At 40.9% G+C, this 15842-nt stretch overlaps 1 protein-coding gene across 1 annotated transcript; it reads left to right on the top strand.

Moving 5' to 3' along the window:
* The first annotated feature begins 418 nt into the window (after positions 1-418).
* On the top strand, positions 419-3132 carry dusp11 (dual specificity phosphatase 11 (RNA/RNP complex 1-interacting)). The gene is made up of 8 exons (XM_033990390.2): positions 419-706; positions 788-863; positions 953-1084; positions 1156-1279; positions 1347-1454; positions 1531-1606; positions 1708-1818; positions 1922-3132. The coding sequence occupies exons 1-8, from the start codon at positions 669-671 to the stop codon at positions 2379-2381; spliced, it is 1125 nt and encodes a 374-aa protein (XP_033846281.1). The 5' UTR covers positions 419-668; the 3' UTR covers positions 2382-3132.
* Positions 3133-15842: the final 12710 nt, after the last annotated feature.

Raw genomic sequence — 15842 nt, 5'->3', positions numbered from 1 at the left:
GGCCAGTATATTCATAGATTCATGATGTGAATCCATAAAGTACTTGGTGTAAATCAAAGAAGAGGGAGGTATCAGCTGCTCTTTGGTATCATGTGATAGCACAGCATGTAGGCAGGTTATAAAATGCTATTTTATAGTGAATAAGGGAGCATGTTATAACCTGCCTACGTGCTATGCTATCTTTAAGTGAAAAAGAGAGCGGAGCATGTAGGGAGGTTAGAAAACACGACCTTAATAAGTGACTCCACATTCTACTTCTACCATGTGGCAAACCCTATGACCTCCTCATGATGTGAAAAGTTTAAAGTCATCCCAAAAGAGAAAGACCCAGATTTCTATTTACGGATTTGTGTCACCAGATGGCGCTATAGACCTGTTTGAAATATTCACGCTTCGCCGAAGAAGGTTTTCATACGTCATCTACGCGACAACAACAACAGTCGCGTCTGTCTGTCTCTGAGATGAGTTTCACCGACTTTAAGTTTCGTTTTCCATGAAATAGCTCCGTGGAATATTTCCAAATCGGGACGGCCTGATAAACCTAAGTTTATCCTCATGTTCGCCTGTTGCATGTCCGTGTAAAGATGACGAGCTTCATATTGAGAAGATTGGCCGCTCTTAGTGCACGTGGTTAGTTCAGTTTGTCCGTTTCACGAAAGTGTTTGAAAATGTCACGAGGACACAGGAGAAACGGCATTCCCGACAGGTAGAGTACGGATGAGTATGTCTGAGGTCTTCTAAACAGTAATAAACGCAGCCATATGTAACATATTCAATTATTGTTTAGGTGGTTAGATTATCAAGCTGTGGGGAAACGCCTCCCAGGATCTCGTTTTATTGCTTTTAAAGTGCCACTAAAATTGGTGAGACAAATGTCGCTCAAGAATGTATTTTTTTCCATTATAACGTGTTTGTGGTCATATTTTCTCAAATTATAATGTAAATATTTCAGGATTTAACCCGCAGACTTGCAAGTTCTGATGTTTTTGGCCCTTTGGATCTGCTTGACACTGTCAAAAGGGACAATCAGGAACTTGGTTTCATAATTGATCTGACGAACACTACACGCTATTACACACCAGAGGTAAAGGCATACCGCCAAGCTTTAGATACTTCCATTCTCTTGTAGAAGTAAGACGAACTGTGATGTTACAGGATATCCCAGAGTCCCTGCAGTATGTCAAGATCTTCACAGCTGGACATGAAATTCCCAGTGAGTCAACAATTCTGAGTTTTAAGCGTGCAGTTCACTGTTTTCTATGTGAAAATGCAGATAATGGTAAGTGTGCCCAGTTTAAATCTCTACACCCAATGGAGATGTTCATAACAATAGTTTTCTGTACTAGACAAATTGATTGGAGTCCACTGCACCCATGGTGTGAATCGCACTGGTTATCTCATCTGTAGATATCTAATAGATGTGGATGGATTGGATCCTCGTGAGGCCATTGAATGTGAGCTATAATACTTGGTAATACCTTGCATACAAGTTTTAAGTCATCACTCTCATTCTGTCAATCCTATCCACAGTGTTTAATTCTTCCAGAGGCCATGCCATAGAGAGACAGAACTATTTAGATGATCTGCTGTCAGGACTCAAGAGGGGGTGACATACAATTCTATTTGTCTATCCATCTATCCGTCTGTCTAACATATCTGTATATTTGTGGGTGTAATGATATAGATATAAAATTCCTTCGTTTACAGTAATGAAGGCATTGAGGAATGTAAGCAGGAGCTAGTTAAAGGCAGTTCCACACATTGTTCAGCAGTTTCTGAAGCAAACTTCGACAACATGGAGGAAAGGCCAGGGTATAGGTGAGCACCAGCCATAATGGTTGGTAATGTGTCCTACTTAAAAGGAGAATCAGAAAAATAACTATTGTTGATGCATTTTATTTTTCTCCATATGATTTTTCAGAAGAAAGAGGAAGTACCACCGGGCTGGGGGCCCAAGTAGCAAAAAGCATTTGGTCTTGCCATCGCCTTTAGCATCTGGCCTACTACCATTACCTAGCGGTGGTCGATCAGGCTTACTGCCCCCTCCTGGTGGAACAGGCCTACTGCCATTACCTACCTTCCCCATGGCTGCCACACATTTCGGCGCTTATCGCTGGAGTCCACCTCAAGCAAATTACCAGTGGCGAGGACCACTTCCCAGGGCGGAGAGTAGAACCCTCCCACCTAACTCTGTGTGGGGGTCCAGCTCTTCTTACATCCAAAGAGGCAGAGGAGATGGCCCTTTTTCATCAAACCAAGCCCCGTATGCCTCTGGCCAGTGGACCAAGTACTCGGACACCAATACTTATGAGACACCTGGAGAGTGGGATGGCCCCAAAATGAGAACTCAAAAGGAACACAACCACAGACTCGACTACTAAAACTATCCTTTGGATTATCTCCAACATAGGCTGTATTGGGCTTTATACTTAATGTACTTTGTACTTAATTTTTCTCTACAAATCCATATGATATTCACATCTGGCATATGAAGATCTCAAACAAGTGGCCACTGACAAAATTGTGACTGATAAAGGGTTGTATCAGCTTATACAGATCTGATGGTATAGCAGATATTTTTATTATATAGATTTTTTTTTAACAGTTAAAGGAGATTCTGAAGTGCCTTGTGGCAATTTAAAAAACAAAACAAATGTAGCGTTTACATTTCCAAGTTAATTCACATGTAGTTCTATTTTATTAAAAGAATGTGTTATTTTATTTGAACACTTGCAAGCAGACATTATTGAGGTTATCAATTTTAACGTAATCAAATTAATTGTCCAACAAACTGACAAACTTCTAGACCTTCTGTTTTTAAAATGTCAAGGCTCCGCTAGTGATAATTTAAAGCTTCTCGTGACTCTTGTACAATAAAGGTGTCTGTATATTCTTGCTGCAGAAAAACCTTATTGTCAAAGAGTCAAACAGCAGAGCACTATTTTTTTTTTTTTTTACCAAAATGCATTACTACATAGTATTAGTCCTTACAAATAAGATTAGTAAATCATAAGCAAAATTTGGAAATCCAAAATATGTTTATGTATACAAGTTAAAAAGGTTAAAGCCACAACATGTACGGTAACTTATTTGCCAAAAATAGACATAAATAAAAAAATGTGTTTAAATGTATTTTTGATTGTTTTAATTGCACTGAAAAATGTGTACCTTACTGTGAGCAGGCTTGCATCTCCACAAACATGAATTATAGGGGCTGGAGGAAGGCCTCACACTCGTTTCCATGGAAATGTTATACACTTGCACAGTTTGGCATTAAAACTTACCTATCTCCATGGAGAATGTTCTGGAAATATGGTATTAACTTTATATATCCATGGAATCAATCAGGTGACGTGCCACCTCCATAGCCTACAGAAACAGGTCTGTGCGTTTTATATTTAATTTCGGTTTAAAAAGTCATAATTTCTTAAGTTTCTAGGAAAATGGTTCCAGTAGCCCCTGCACTTGCATGGCGTGTCCTATGTGCGCCATTGCTTTGGAAAAAGATCTGGCTTTGTAAAGTCTGGTTTAAATTATCACGTGCCACACTCTTTAGAAAACAGGCTAATTTAACCTTTTATTTTCAAATTGGCATCTCTGAACACAAGCTTTTTCAGCCTTCAAACACCAGGTGGTGCTGTGGAACTATTTATACTGCGCACACAAAGGTGGATTTCGCGAGGTAGGCCAAGAAATTTGGTACAAACCGTTAAACTTGGTTAAACAAGCCCTGAAGACGCGGTCTGTTTGGTGGTGAAACCTCGGCTTCCAGTTAAAGTAAGTCATCTGTATCTCATGCGGCCTATCTCTAGTTCAGTTTACTGGTCTTACTGAGGCCTAATTGTACTCTTAATTGCAATTGCACAATTGCATAACACCGAACTACTGGTTGATCACATGCGGACGTTGAGGTCAGTTTTAGGCCTGAGACACACTACCCGCATTTCACTGTACGCAAGCGTAAAAACTGCACGTTTTGGACGGTTTTTTTTTTTTCTTTTTTTTTTTTTTTTAAGAATACGTTAAAAGTGAATGGGGAGGGCCACACTGCCCGCGCTAGACGCGCGTATGAAGCAGCACGTCCTGCGCGCTTAGATTCCAGAAAATAGAATCCAACCTATTTCTCGCGTAGAGCGCGTATCCACATCAAAATACACTGAAAGCATGCGTCTCTTGCTGTATTTGTGCATTTACCATCAGCACAACGACTTGCTGGGACAGTTATGTATCGTTTGAAGGAGCCCAGGTTCAGAAAGACAATTTGTACTTTCAAATTTTCTTTGGAAATACTCGTGTTCGCCGCGGCCAGCCTGTACAGACGGTAAATACAAGTCTATTTGGTTAGTTATTTTCGCTGTAGACCTAATATAAGTGGCTAAACACTCCCCTTCGAGTCTGAACGCCTTTCTCATTGAGAAACATAAAGTCCCGCGCGCATACGTCCTGCTTGAGCAGTGTGTATGCGTGTGTGTATGCGTGTGTGTGTGTATGTGTGTGTGCGCACGCGTCGGCGTTTATGTGCGTACCCTCCCGCAGCACGTATGCGCGCGGGACTGGCTCTGTGTTTGTCAGTGAGAAAGACGATCAGACTTGACTGTGCGCGTTTAACCCCCTGTATCAGGTCTATAGTGAAAATAAGTCGCTGAATCGGCTTGTATTTACCGTCTGCACAGGCTGACCATGGAAAAGGCGAAGGCGATTTCCAAAGGAAATTTGACAGCACAAACTGACAGTGTTTCTGAACCTGGGCTCCTTCAAACGATACGTAACTGCCCCAGCAATACGTAGTGCTAATGGTAAATGCACACATACAGCTGAAGAAGCATGCTTTCAATGTATTTTAATTGGGACACGCGCTTTACGCTCGTGTAGCGCGTCAAAATAGGTTGGATTCTATTTTCTGAAATCTACGAGCGCAGGACGTACTGCTCCATACGCGCGTCTAGCGCGGGCAAGGTGACCACCCCCATTCAATTTGAATGTTTTTTTTTAAAAGTACGCATCCAAAACGTTATTTTTTACGCTTGCGTAGGACGAAATACACGTGTAGTGTGTCCCAGGCCTTACAACAGGGGGTTCCAAACTCTAGCCCGGGAACCAAATTCGGCCCTGAGAACAGTTTTTGTTGGCTCTCACGCCCGAAACACATCGCAAGAGCATTTTGTAGCGGAACGGCAAGCGAAGTGTCCTGCGCAGGAATTCGCCAGACTCATTTCACTTGCGCGCCTACTTTAGCAGATCAGAGTGTGCAGAGCCGCGCACCCTGGGTCGTAGCCGAAACCTCACGCTAAAATACGCTCCAAGCGTATTTTCCCGCTCAAGACCTGCGCAGTGAAGCGGTTTTCAGTCAAAATACAGAGAAAATATAGACAGATCAACAGTACAGGCCAATCATACACGGACTAAAACATCAGAGGGTAGACCGGTTCGGATTGGCACTGATTCTAGACTTTTTCTTTCTTCCATAAAGTCTCGCGTCTGACTTAACCAGCCCACAGAGATAGTGAAGACTTATCATATGCAGCAAATCTTTGCCTGGGTGAACCTGTTCTATTGGCTGTACTGTGCGCTAAACTTCACCACAGAGACACACAGAGGCAGCAGCTGTAGCCGCTCCTCTGCTCGCTTCCTGTGCTGCCTGTGTGTCATCACACTCCGCTCTCCGCGAGGCAGCTTGGCCGCCGAAGGCGTACGACTCCCATGTTCTCGTGCAGTATGTTTCGGGCGTCAGGCTTCATGCTGAATTGGTCCAAATTACTAAAAGTCAGAGACGTGCACAGATAGGGCCCAGGTGGTGCTCAAGCACCTGCCCCTTTGACTTGTGCCCTCGTGGTCAACACATTGTTTAGTTTTAATATTTGCCCCATGAAGACAGCAAATGTGTGAAAGTTGTTTTAAAAACAATGTCATGTCACTTCACTCCACTCTGTCCTGCTTCTCCTCATGTGCATCTGCCTGTCGCAGCTTCAGACTCCACGTGTGTCTTAACAGCACATGGCGCCAAATCAAAGACTGTATGAACAGTTTAGAGTCCATAAAGATGTTCTACACTATCTAAGCGTTAATCCAATCATATTTTTGGATAAACCGACTCTTACTCACAATGTTATGGGCAGAAGAGCTGACGTATTAATACGTGTGTAGATTGAATATCGCGAGTATGTCGCGTCGATGCGCGGGGCATTTCTTGGAAAAGATGAATTCTCATAGAGCAACATAACACTTAAGTCTAGGAGTGTGGACAAACATTTTAGACCGGACTGTGACTGTTCTCTGGAGCGTTTGTCCACAGCTCAGTCTGCTCCTCAGACAGTAGCTGTGCTCAGCAGGGGCGGAGCACAGGGAGGAGGCACAGGGCTGGAGATCTACAGAGAAATAAGTGATCCGTCTTTCTAAAAATGGAATTTAATGACAAGTATGGCATAAAAGTAGGCCAGATGTTATAGTCTAAGAAACAACTGCATGTTTTGATTTTTGGAGAGAAATACAACAACAAGCTTGTCTCCATTATTCTGCATCAGACTGCTACAAAATAGGATTTCGTCACCTAAAACACCCCAGATCACAGAAAATTACATTGATTTTGATCAAAAGCTCCTGGGGAAAGGACCTCAGACTCCCGGCACATGTTTCTTTTTTGTTCTATTTCTCTCATAAAAAAAAAAAAAAAAAGTGTTCTTCTTGGTCTCATACACCTGCGTACAAAACTTTGCTGATGAACCTCAGCAGGCACAAGCAATAGTGCCTTTTTTTTGGTTGAGCATCTGCCCCTCAACAGGTTTGTACAAGTCCCTACCAAAAGTAAGATAATAAAAAAAATTGTTGCTATCAAAACTTAAAATACAAACATTCTGATGTGATACAGACTTAAATATGCCTAAATAAATAAACAAGTGTCCCAGACCTTATTTTAAGGTGTGGGGCTCAGTCAAACCGACGTCAAATGCAACATTTTGAACAATGCACTTACGCCTGAAACACACCACATGAGCTCGAGTCGCCAGGCTCGTTTCACTTGTGCTCCTAGTTTTGCAGATTGGAGTGTGCAGACAGTACGCCAAAGCACATCTATTGAAAATATGCTTTTATTGATGCCTTTTGAGGACTAGATCAACAATACATGCCCACCACACACCGATTAAACATCAGAGGGAAGACTGGCTTGGATCAGAGGTGATTCAAGACTTTTTTTTTCCTTTCATAAAGTCTCACATTTGTCTTACTCAGCCCACAGAGATAGTGAAGACAAACATATTTAGCTAATTTTCGCCTGAGTAGACCTGTTCTATTAGCTATAATCTGCTCTAGATGTCACCATAAAGAAACATAAAGGTAGCAGCTGCTCCTCTGCCCCTTTGCTCAGTGTATGTTAAAATATGCAGCCCTCGGCGAAAAAAATGTGGACATCTCTGTCCACAAGGATTAATAATGGTACAGATGGGTTTCTAAAGACATATTAGCTCATGTGTTTGCGAAAAGCCCAACTAGTAATGTAGATCAGAGTTTGGGGATCCAGGTATTTTTGAGGATCTGACAAAAATCTGAGAAATTGTGTGTGTATGGCAGTGTTCCTGGCAACTGTTTTGGCCTGTTACCCCATCACATGATCACTCCAGTCCACAAGTGTCCTTAACTAATTTACAAATTAAGTATTAAGGTAAGCTAGATATTCAGGGAGAAGATCACAATTTATAAGGTAATATGTGTTTGTTATACAAACACATATTACCAAAAAAAATTGTGTGCACTATTACTTTTCTTTGTTTTGAATTCAGTAAAACCTCCAGACTGGTGCTGAAAAGTCTTAGCGCCAGAGAAATGTGACATGTTTGCCATCTGTTGCAGTCAAACTGGCACAGCCAAAAATGTTGTTAGTGCAAAAAATGATAGAAAGGAGATTTGGAGCTGAACTTAATTTGTGTATTTATAAATTTTTGTATTTATATCTCCAGAAGCATGCTATTATTAGAGTGTGGTGCTGTGAAAATCTCTGCGTTCTTGGATCAGGCACTTTATACATGTGGAGCAGTGCTTGGAGCAGTCAGCTTGCCCTGATGTGCTTTGTTGAGGCTAAAGTGTCAGTTTCTGTTCTGCTGGAAGATGCATGTAAATCAGATCTGCAGCTGAGCACAGTCCAACCTGTAGGCTGGCATTTTAAGAAGGTAGCTCTTGTTGCCGAGGTCAGCTTAGCCTTTAGCACAAAACACAAAAAGAAGTATTTCCGACTACATCATGGGCAGACTAATCCTACCCCCTATCATTCATTTAAAATGAGGCACAGCTGCTATTTCCCAGACAGAGCCATCACTCACAGACACAGAATTGGCTCATTGGTTTTCTTTCTCTCAAAAGACAAATCCGATGGCAAAACTGCCAGTACCTGCTTTTACTATCAATGTTTCTCAGTCTACTTAGACATGTGCAATCATAGGACCACAGAATCAAAATTCCCTGACTTATGCATGTTGACTGATCGTACTCTACTACTATCACGTTGAGAAGCAATGTAAAGTTTGCTGTCGAATGCTGTGTTCGTTCTGTGTCCTGTAGCTGAGCTGATGTGAGTGGACGAGAGTGAGAGTGTGATGCTAATGGACAGTGTCAGTGTTGTGTGTTCACCTCCCTGACGTCTCACTCTTCACAGTGCCAGGCACTGGGCTACTACTGCTACTGCTGCTGCTCAAAGGTTCTGAATTGCTTCAGGGACCTCTGAGGGTTTTTTTTGTGTGTGTTTTATGTTACCCTTGTGAGAATGTGTTACACTCCTCTGAAATAAAGGCTGCCGTTGTCCAAAAAGTAGACATTTCCAAAGTAACAGCAACACAGTGACCTGCTAACCCTGGATAATTGATTTTATTTACAGACTGTGGACAAACTGCTTAATGTTGCACAAGTCAGTGGATATTGAAAAAGACCCGGAAACTCTCCTCAGACCAAAGTTGTTTTTTCCACTAATATTCTTGTCTTTATTCTTTATTTTTTGAAAAGATAGATGAATTTAGTTTAATTCATTTTATTTTTGTGTCTTTTCCATTCACCAGTCTTGCTTATTTCAAACGTAATAGAGCCTGGAGATGGTGCATTCAGGGCACACTCCCACGTCAGCCTCTTTGATAAATGCAGCTGACTTTGGGTCATAGCACTGAACAGTACAGCCTGTCCCCTCTGCCACAAGTGCATTATGTATTCTTATTTATTTTGGTTTGCTTCAGACTCTTGCATGAGAACACAAACAATCATGAAAGTCTCAAAGATTTAGGCTCACACTGCTCCCATCTTAGACACGTTCACAGCCACTGAAAGCCCAAGCATACTGTTAAAAATGTTAATAGCAACAGTCTAAAGGGTGGGTACATGCTTTCAAGAGCTGGGATTATTCATGAAGCTTCATCATGTATTTCTAACCACACAAATAATTGAAATAATGTTACAAATGCTCACAAATAACTAAATGTTTTTTTCATTTCATTTATTTCAGCCATGCAATTTGAGTAAAGTGCAGTTAAGTCAACCCCTGGGTGAACAGGAGCATGAAAAAGACCATGTCTTATTATTACATATCCCTTTTAACAAACTGAAAATAACCAATCATTGAGATGGTCAGCCATCACTCATAACACAAGGTCACTCCTCAGCCAAAAACAGTTTCCTCTAATAGATACAGCTACAGAATTTGTCACAGTGTACACAGGAACATGGAAGGGAAATGCAGCAGAGAGATGTTGTTTGTGATTACACATAATTTAAAAAGGTTAAAAAAAAAAGGTTAAATGGGTTTGGGAAAGATTTGAAGATATATACTCAATACTCAATGTATATCTCTAAAACTGAACTCCTGTGTTAAAAATGATAACTGACTGAACCTCTTAATATTCTTTTCTGTACTAGTCTCAAGATTTTGAGTAGAATGAATTTCTAATTTGTAGTAGTAAATATAATCCCAAGACTGTTCTCCAAATACTGAGAGATACGTGTCCCCTCAGCCTCACCTTCCCTTTTGCTGATCTGGATCTAATTTCCTGTCCTGTCCTTGCCCTAGTGGACACACTTGGGCTGTGGCATGGCCTTATGGTGATGGAGCAAGGTCAATGTTGACAAAGTGATGTGGTGCTAGCTGCATGCTTGCATTGTGCATCCCAGTGCTGTCTGTATAAATGAGTGTAAGTGCAGCATTTGTCACAGCGAGTGGATCAGCTTGCATTGTAGTGATGCGGTGTAATGGGAATCTGAATAAACAATCGCCTTTATTTATCTGTGTATGTGTTTGCATACATTAAGAACTCAGACAGCGTGTTGTTGTGGGGCTGGCCTGGGAGTGAACTATGCATTGGAGATCGACTCAAATGGAAAGTAGTGGGAAGTCGCAGGGGCAGCTCAGTGCGGCGTTATCCTCCATCTCTCTCCAATCCCCCTCTGGCTGTTGGTATGTGAGCCTTGCACTGAGAAAAAGAGCATTGTTTGTTTTGACAGGCACTGAAATCCATTTCCAGTCTCTGTCATATGCTCGCTGAATCCATCTGAACTCTCAATCTGCCGTGCTTCTGCCTTGTGGATTTGTCTTTGTACTGTACATGCAACATAAAGTGTAATGCCACGTGTGTAGGCAATGAGGTGAGCTGAGCAAAACATCACCACTCACCGGGACTGCATGGCTCCTTCCACACTGGCACAAGTGGTTTTGTTGGAAGTTATTACCCATTCTTATTCTATCATTATTCAAACATGAGGCTACTCCTTGTCCTGGGGGAGGCAGGCACAAATGAGGCCTTGTTAGGAGAACAAACTAACAAAAATGAGCAGATTGGAATGAGTGGTAATGCATGCACACACGCGCACACACAGATCAGATATCCCTAGATAATTCATAGCTCCTCTCCTATGCCTGTCCTCCTTTTTTCCCTCCAAAGCCCCTTTTTCTTTACCACAAAACCACCAACCCACACCAGGCTTTAAATGCATGGGAAGCATTCTTGAAGTGCACTGAATCCTCTGGAGTATGGACTACTATTGTTTGTCCTACTAAGTACTACATATACTGACATATTATTTGATATTAGTGGTATAAATTAACACTATACCCACAATTTAGTGTTATACTGTTAATTTAATGTTGATTACCTTAAAATGCTATGCTGGCTTTTGTTTAGTCTAGTATGAATGTAAATCCATTTGAATTAATTACATTTAAAAAAGACATTATTCTTTTGTCTGCAACAGCTGCAGGAGATTACTCAGTCAAGAATGAATCACTCTTAATACAACTTTGAGTGGGTAAATGTGAAGGGAAAACAAGTGGTTAAAAGCTCTGTGGAGTCCTTTAAGAAAAAGTAATCATCTCTTCTTTATTCTATACTGTATTTCAGCTCTTCAGTGTGACTTAAACAAGGCCCTTGACCTGAGTCACTTCTAAACATTGCTCATAATGTCTGTGCACATACTTCTGCTGCACTGTGCAGCAGTCACCAGAGCTACACCCAGTTAAGTAGTCTTTAGAAATCAATTACAATTGATCTGAAGCCCACGCACCAACTCTGATTGTATGCAAACTCACATATATTTCAGAAATTAAAAAGACCTGCGCTGAATAGAAAACTCATTTACTCTAGTCAATTACTGAGAAAGGCATATTAAACAGTCATATTTATGTTTTAACCTGACTCAAATGCTATTTGCATCAGTGCAATGACCTGTGGAAAATGCCTCTCAGATATTCATTAGATGTGATTTGTATATTATTTGCTGGGTCATTGTGAAATGCATGGTTTTGGAGGAATAAACATGCTTCTGTGTTGTTGTATTGGACACAGTTACAGATACAGTACGTGAGGTGAAGTGTTGATGCTATGATGCTGGTCACATGACTGTAATACTCAGTGACCCTTTCTTCGTCAGCATCCTCCATAATCCCTACATTTGTGTGCAGTGTGTGCCACCATGAGACCTCCGCTGGGATGGAGGCTCCAGGTCCATCTGCTGAGCCCCTGCGCTCAGAGTAAAGCCTGTGGTTACTCAAAGCCATTCCCCGCTCTGCTCTGGCTTCCCAAAGTGTTTGTTTGTTTCTCTGCTGTCACTTTCAAGGTGATGAAAGTGTGAATAAAACATAAAAGGAGAAGAGTGGCTGTCAAAGCACAGTGACGCTTCACCCAGAGAGCTAAAAGGGAGGTGTCATGTTCATTTTTCTGGACAGAGATGTAGATTTGATTCTGAGTATTTATTGTAAATATAAACTGCTCATAGCCACAAAGCGGCAGTTCACAGCGAGGAAGTGACAGTTGTTTTTGTTTCGGGGTGGTTTGTATGTGCGTGTGTCAGGACCCTCCGAGCCCAGGCTGTGATTGATGCTGGCAGGTGTCGCTACGCTCTCTCTCTCTGACGTCTCATTCTCTTCTGCGTCAGTCCAGAGTGTGGCCTTGTACAGCTCCAGGAAACCCAGGATCATGCTCTGAATGGTCAAATAGACAGTCACTAGCCGCTCTGCTCCTGGAGAATATCAGAGGACTATGTGACAGAGGCCCATCACAGCTGACATGTGCTCACCTCTGTGCAGCTACGACCAACTTAAGTCCATGTGGGGAGCAGTGACAAATGGCAATGTCACTTGGAAATGAGTGGTAAGAATAGAAGAAATGATTTGAGAAAAATATGCCATTATTACATGAAAGGGAGCGCAGAACTTTTGACAATGAAAGCTTTGGAACTTTTCACATAAACTGGCTCCACTGAAGTCACAAGTCACTGGGGACCATTGTTCTCTCTTCAAGTCGCTGCTCTGTTCTTTTGCTGTCAGACAAGCCACTCTTTGCCTGAAACTTTGGGCACACCTGCCTCTTTTGCTCTAAACTACCTTATTAACCATGTAGCTTAGCAACACAGAGTATTTAAAGGTAATAGCTGCAACATTAGCTTTCAAATACTGAGGACACATCATAGAGAGCGTTTTTGCAAGCAGGCTTTAGTTGTAATATCTGGCAAGCCAAAGTCTTTTTGCTTTCTGGATAATCAGCTCATGAACCTGAACACAAATGTCACCATAAACTATTTAACCTAATGTAAAATACTTTGGAGTTCATGTTTTAACCTTTTAATATATTTACCTTAAATCTGGGGGTATGAAAAATAGGCTTGTGTTTTGCATACAGTCAGAGATGGGTAGAGTACCCAAAAACTGTACTCGAGTGAGAACCGTAACTTCAAAATAATAGTAATAGAAATACAAAGTGGTCCCAATAAATTACTTAAGAAAGAATAAAAAGATCGCCTAGTTTGTGAAGGCATTACCAGTAAGCATTATAAGAAAAGCACATTATCCATCATTTTTATGGTTCTGTTTGATATCTGAAAAGAACTGATCCTGATCAAACCCCTAAAAGGTGAATCTGTAAAAATAACACAAAGGTCTAGTAGTTATTATTTCAGACATAGATCTCTCCATCAGCTCCTGTCACACTCCACTGTCCGACTCCATCTTGTTTTTTCCCGATATTCTTTGTCCCTTTGCATCATGATGCATCTCGATGGTGTGAAAGCATCTCCTCTGACCTCACCTCCCCACAGGAGCTGATCTGCTGAATTAGCTGGTGTCGTTTGGTGCCTATTTATCCAATACCGTCACTCTGGCTTTGCTGATGTTGCTGTTTGTCTCGTATTATGCAGATGCTGGTCATATGCTGGTGTTCACAGTTTGTTAGAGAATAATAACTACGGCAGGTCAGAGAGTGGGAGTGTGTGTTAAAACACAGCATAGATGGTGCTTTTCTGTGATGCATCTGAAATCCAGCAATCCCTTGACCCTGTGGGCTGACTCAGACGAACAACCGGAAGAACAGGGTGGTGTCGAGTGATCCCAGAGCAGCCAGGTCATACATGCAGTTAAGAGTCAGTGTTTGTTCTTGTTTGCATTTGTTGAAATTTAAGTCTTTATGAAGATAATACAAGTATGTGTGTATGCGTATGCAGTTTGTGAGACTATTATTTAATATAGGTGTCATTTATTTCAAATATTAATACCTATTTTGTAATGACAGCCAGTGTCTCCGTTCAGGGATTATAACTGTCTAGGCTTTAGGAATAAAAGAGTCACTACTAATGCACTGTTGACATTGCAAAATGGGTATTTTTTAGAAGAAAGTGATACAAATTACTCTTTACATCTTAAATAAACCTCAAATCTAGAAATATTGTGGCTCCAAGCAAGCGTGAAATGTACTGTAACCTCCATTGTGGCAGATGAAGTTCACAAAACACCTGCTCATTGGCACTTCTGATTATTATCAAGTACAAGTCACTAAAAGTAGCTTGGTGAAGCTGAACGTCCAGACTCAGTCATTCTTATAGTTGACCTTATTTTTTACTCTGTCATAAACACACATAGGTACAAGAAAAACAACACTTATGCGACTGGCCGTATGAATCCCCATCAGATGTGAACATCCTGGAATGTGTCTTTTTAGATTCATTTTTAGTTGTTGTAGTTTGTCCATATGTTTATCTCTGTGTATTACACTGTAATAACTGTATGTATGATCAGACTTTTAAACCTGATCAGACCTAATAAAAACAGGAAATGTTATCAGAAGGACTTTGCTCTTGCAATTACACCAAAACCGCAAAGTGTCTGAACCTTCCTACGCTAAACATTTTCACACATTTTATATATGTCCACACAGCATGTTGGTGTACACTACCCTGCTGTGTGCCACACCAAGAAAATATACAGCCTATTATCCACCCACACGTGGAGTTAAATACACTAAAGGCTTGGACGATCACAGGCCACTGTGTGCTTTGCTTTTTCAAGTGAACCACTGTGATTTGGAAAAAATTCTCAGAACTCAAGATAAACTGTTGGGGAGAATCAGGTAACCTACTTTTATGAACCAGGCAGAATACTCACTCCTTTTGATAGTGTGTTTTAAGAAGAGATACTGAGTGTGATTAACTGTCAAATTCTGATGCATCATTGATATATATATATGAACTTAAAAAACATGGTTAGAGGCAATAAGGAGATAAGCTCACCTCTTCCTGTCTTTACTACAGTGAGTCATCCCATTCAACACTGTAATACAGATGGAGCTGTGGCATTTTTTCAGAGACTTGTGGCCTATACTTATGGTTGTGGCATCTCACCCTCCATGCAAAATATTTGATAACAGTAATAGCAGAGTCTCAAAACTATGGAAAAGGTGATTCACACTACAGGCTGTCTTTTATTTTATATATTCTACATATTTTTAATGGGATACTTTAAATATTCCCTTACATTTACATTTTAAATATAGTATTACATTGCCCATGAACGATCCACCATCATACAGAGTAGAGTTCTCTGTGCTGAGCGTATATTTATACTGTCATTGGAGCACTTTCTCAATAACATTAAAAGATTACTCTAAACTACCACATGGTTTTTTCATCAAGATGATTTCATTTTCCCTAATTGCCACCGAGAAACTATCATTAATTACAAGCTTTTATCTCATGCACCATCTGCTCAGCTTTGCTAACATTTGTCTTGTTCCTATTTTAGCCGTCAGTCCTCATGTGCTCTAGAGAACTGCAATAATACAGACCTTTGCACTGTGTGCTTTTCTTCATGAGGATGATTGGATTACCATTTGAAAACCTTTGACCTTTTACATGTTGTATTTTAAACATCTGACACAACAAAACAGCTAACCTAAACTAATTTGTGAAAATGACAAACTAAAATATGACATAAGCAAGTTGGCATAGTGGGGAAATACCTTGCAGGTCTGAACTGTCAGCATCTCTAAAAGTAGAGCTGAGATATATTCAGTAATGAAGTAAATGAGACAGAGTTTGCTTCTTTGTCAATGCAA

The sequence above is a fragment of the Periophthalmus magnuspinnatus genome, chromosome 23 (assembly GCF_009829125.3).
Source record: "Periophthalmus magnuspinnatus isolate fPerMag1 chromosome 23, fPerMag1.2.pri, whole genome shotgun sequence".
Lineage (NCBI taxonomy): Eukaryota > Metazoa > Chordata > Actinopteri > Gobiiformes > Gobiidae > Periophthalmus > Periophthalmus magnuspinnatus.
Note: the sequence above shows the minus strand (reverse complement) of the source record. Positions and strands in the feature narration are given on the sequence as shown.

Excerpts from the sequence above, each read along its gene's own strand:
- dusp11 (XM_033990390.2), top strand. The coding sequence starts at position 669 with ATGTCACGAGGACACAGGAGAAACGGCATTCCCGACAG. Across the intron at positions 864-952 it reads TTAAAGTGCCACTAAAATTG|GATTTAACCCGCAGACTTGC; the intron begins GTGAGACAAATG and ends TAAATATTTCAG. Across the intron at positions 1,455-1,530 it reads TCCTCGTGAGGCCATTGAAT|TGTTTAATTCTTCCAGAGGC; the intron begins GTGAGCTATAAT and ends TCCTATCCACAG.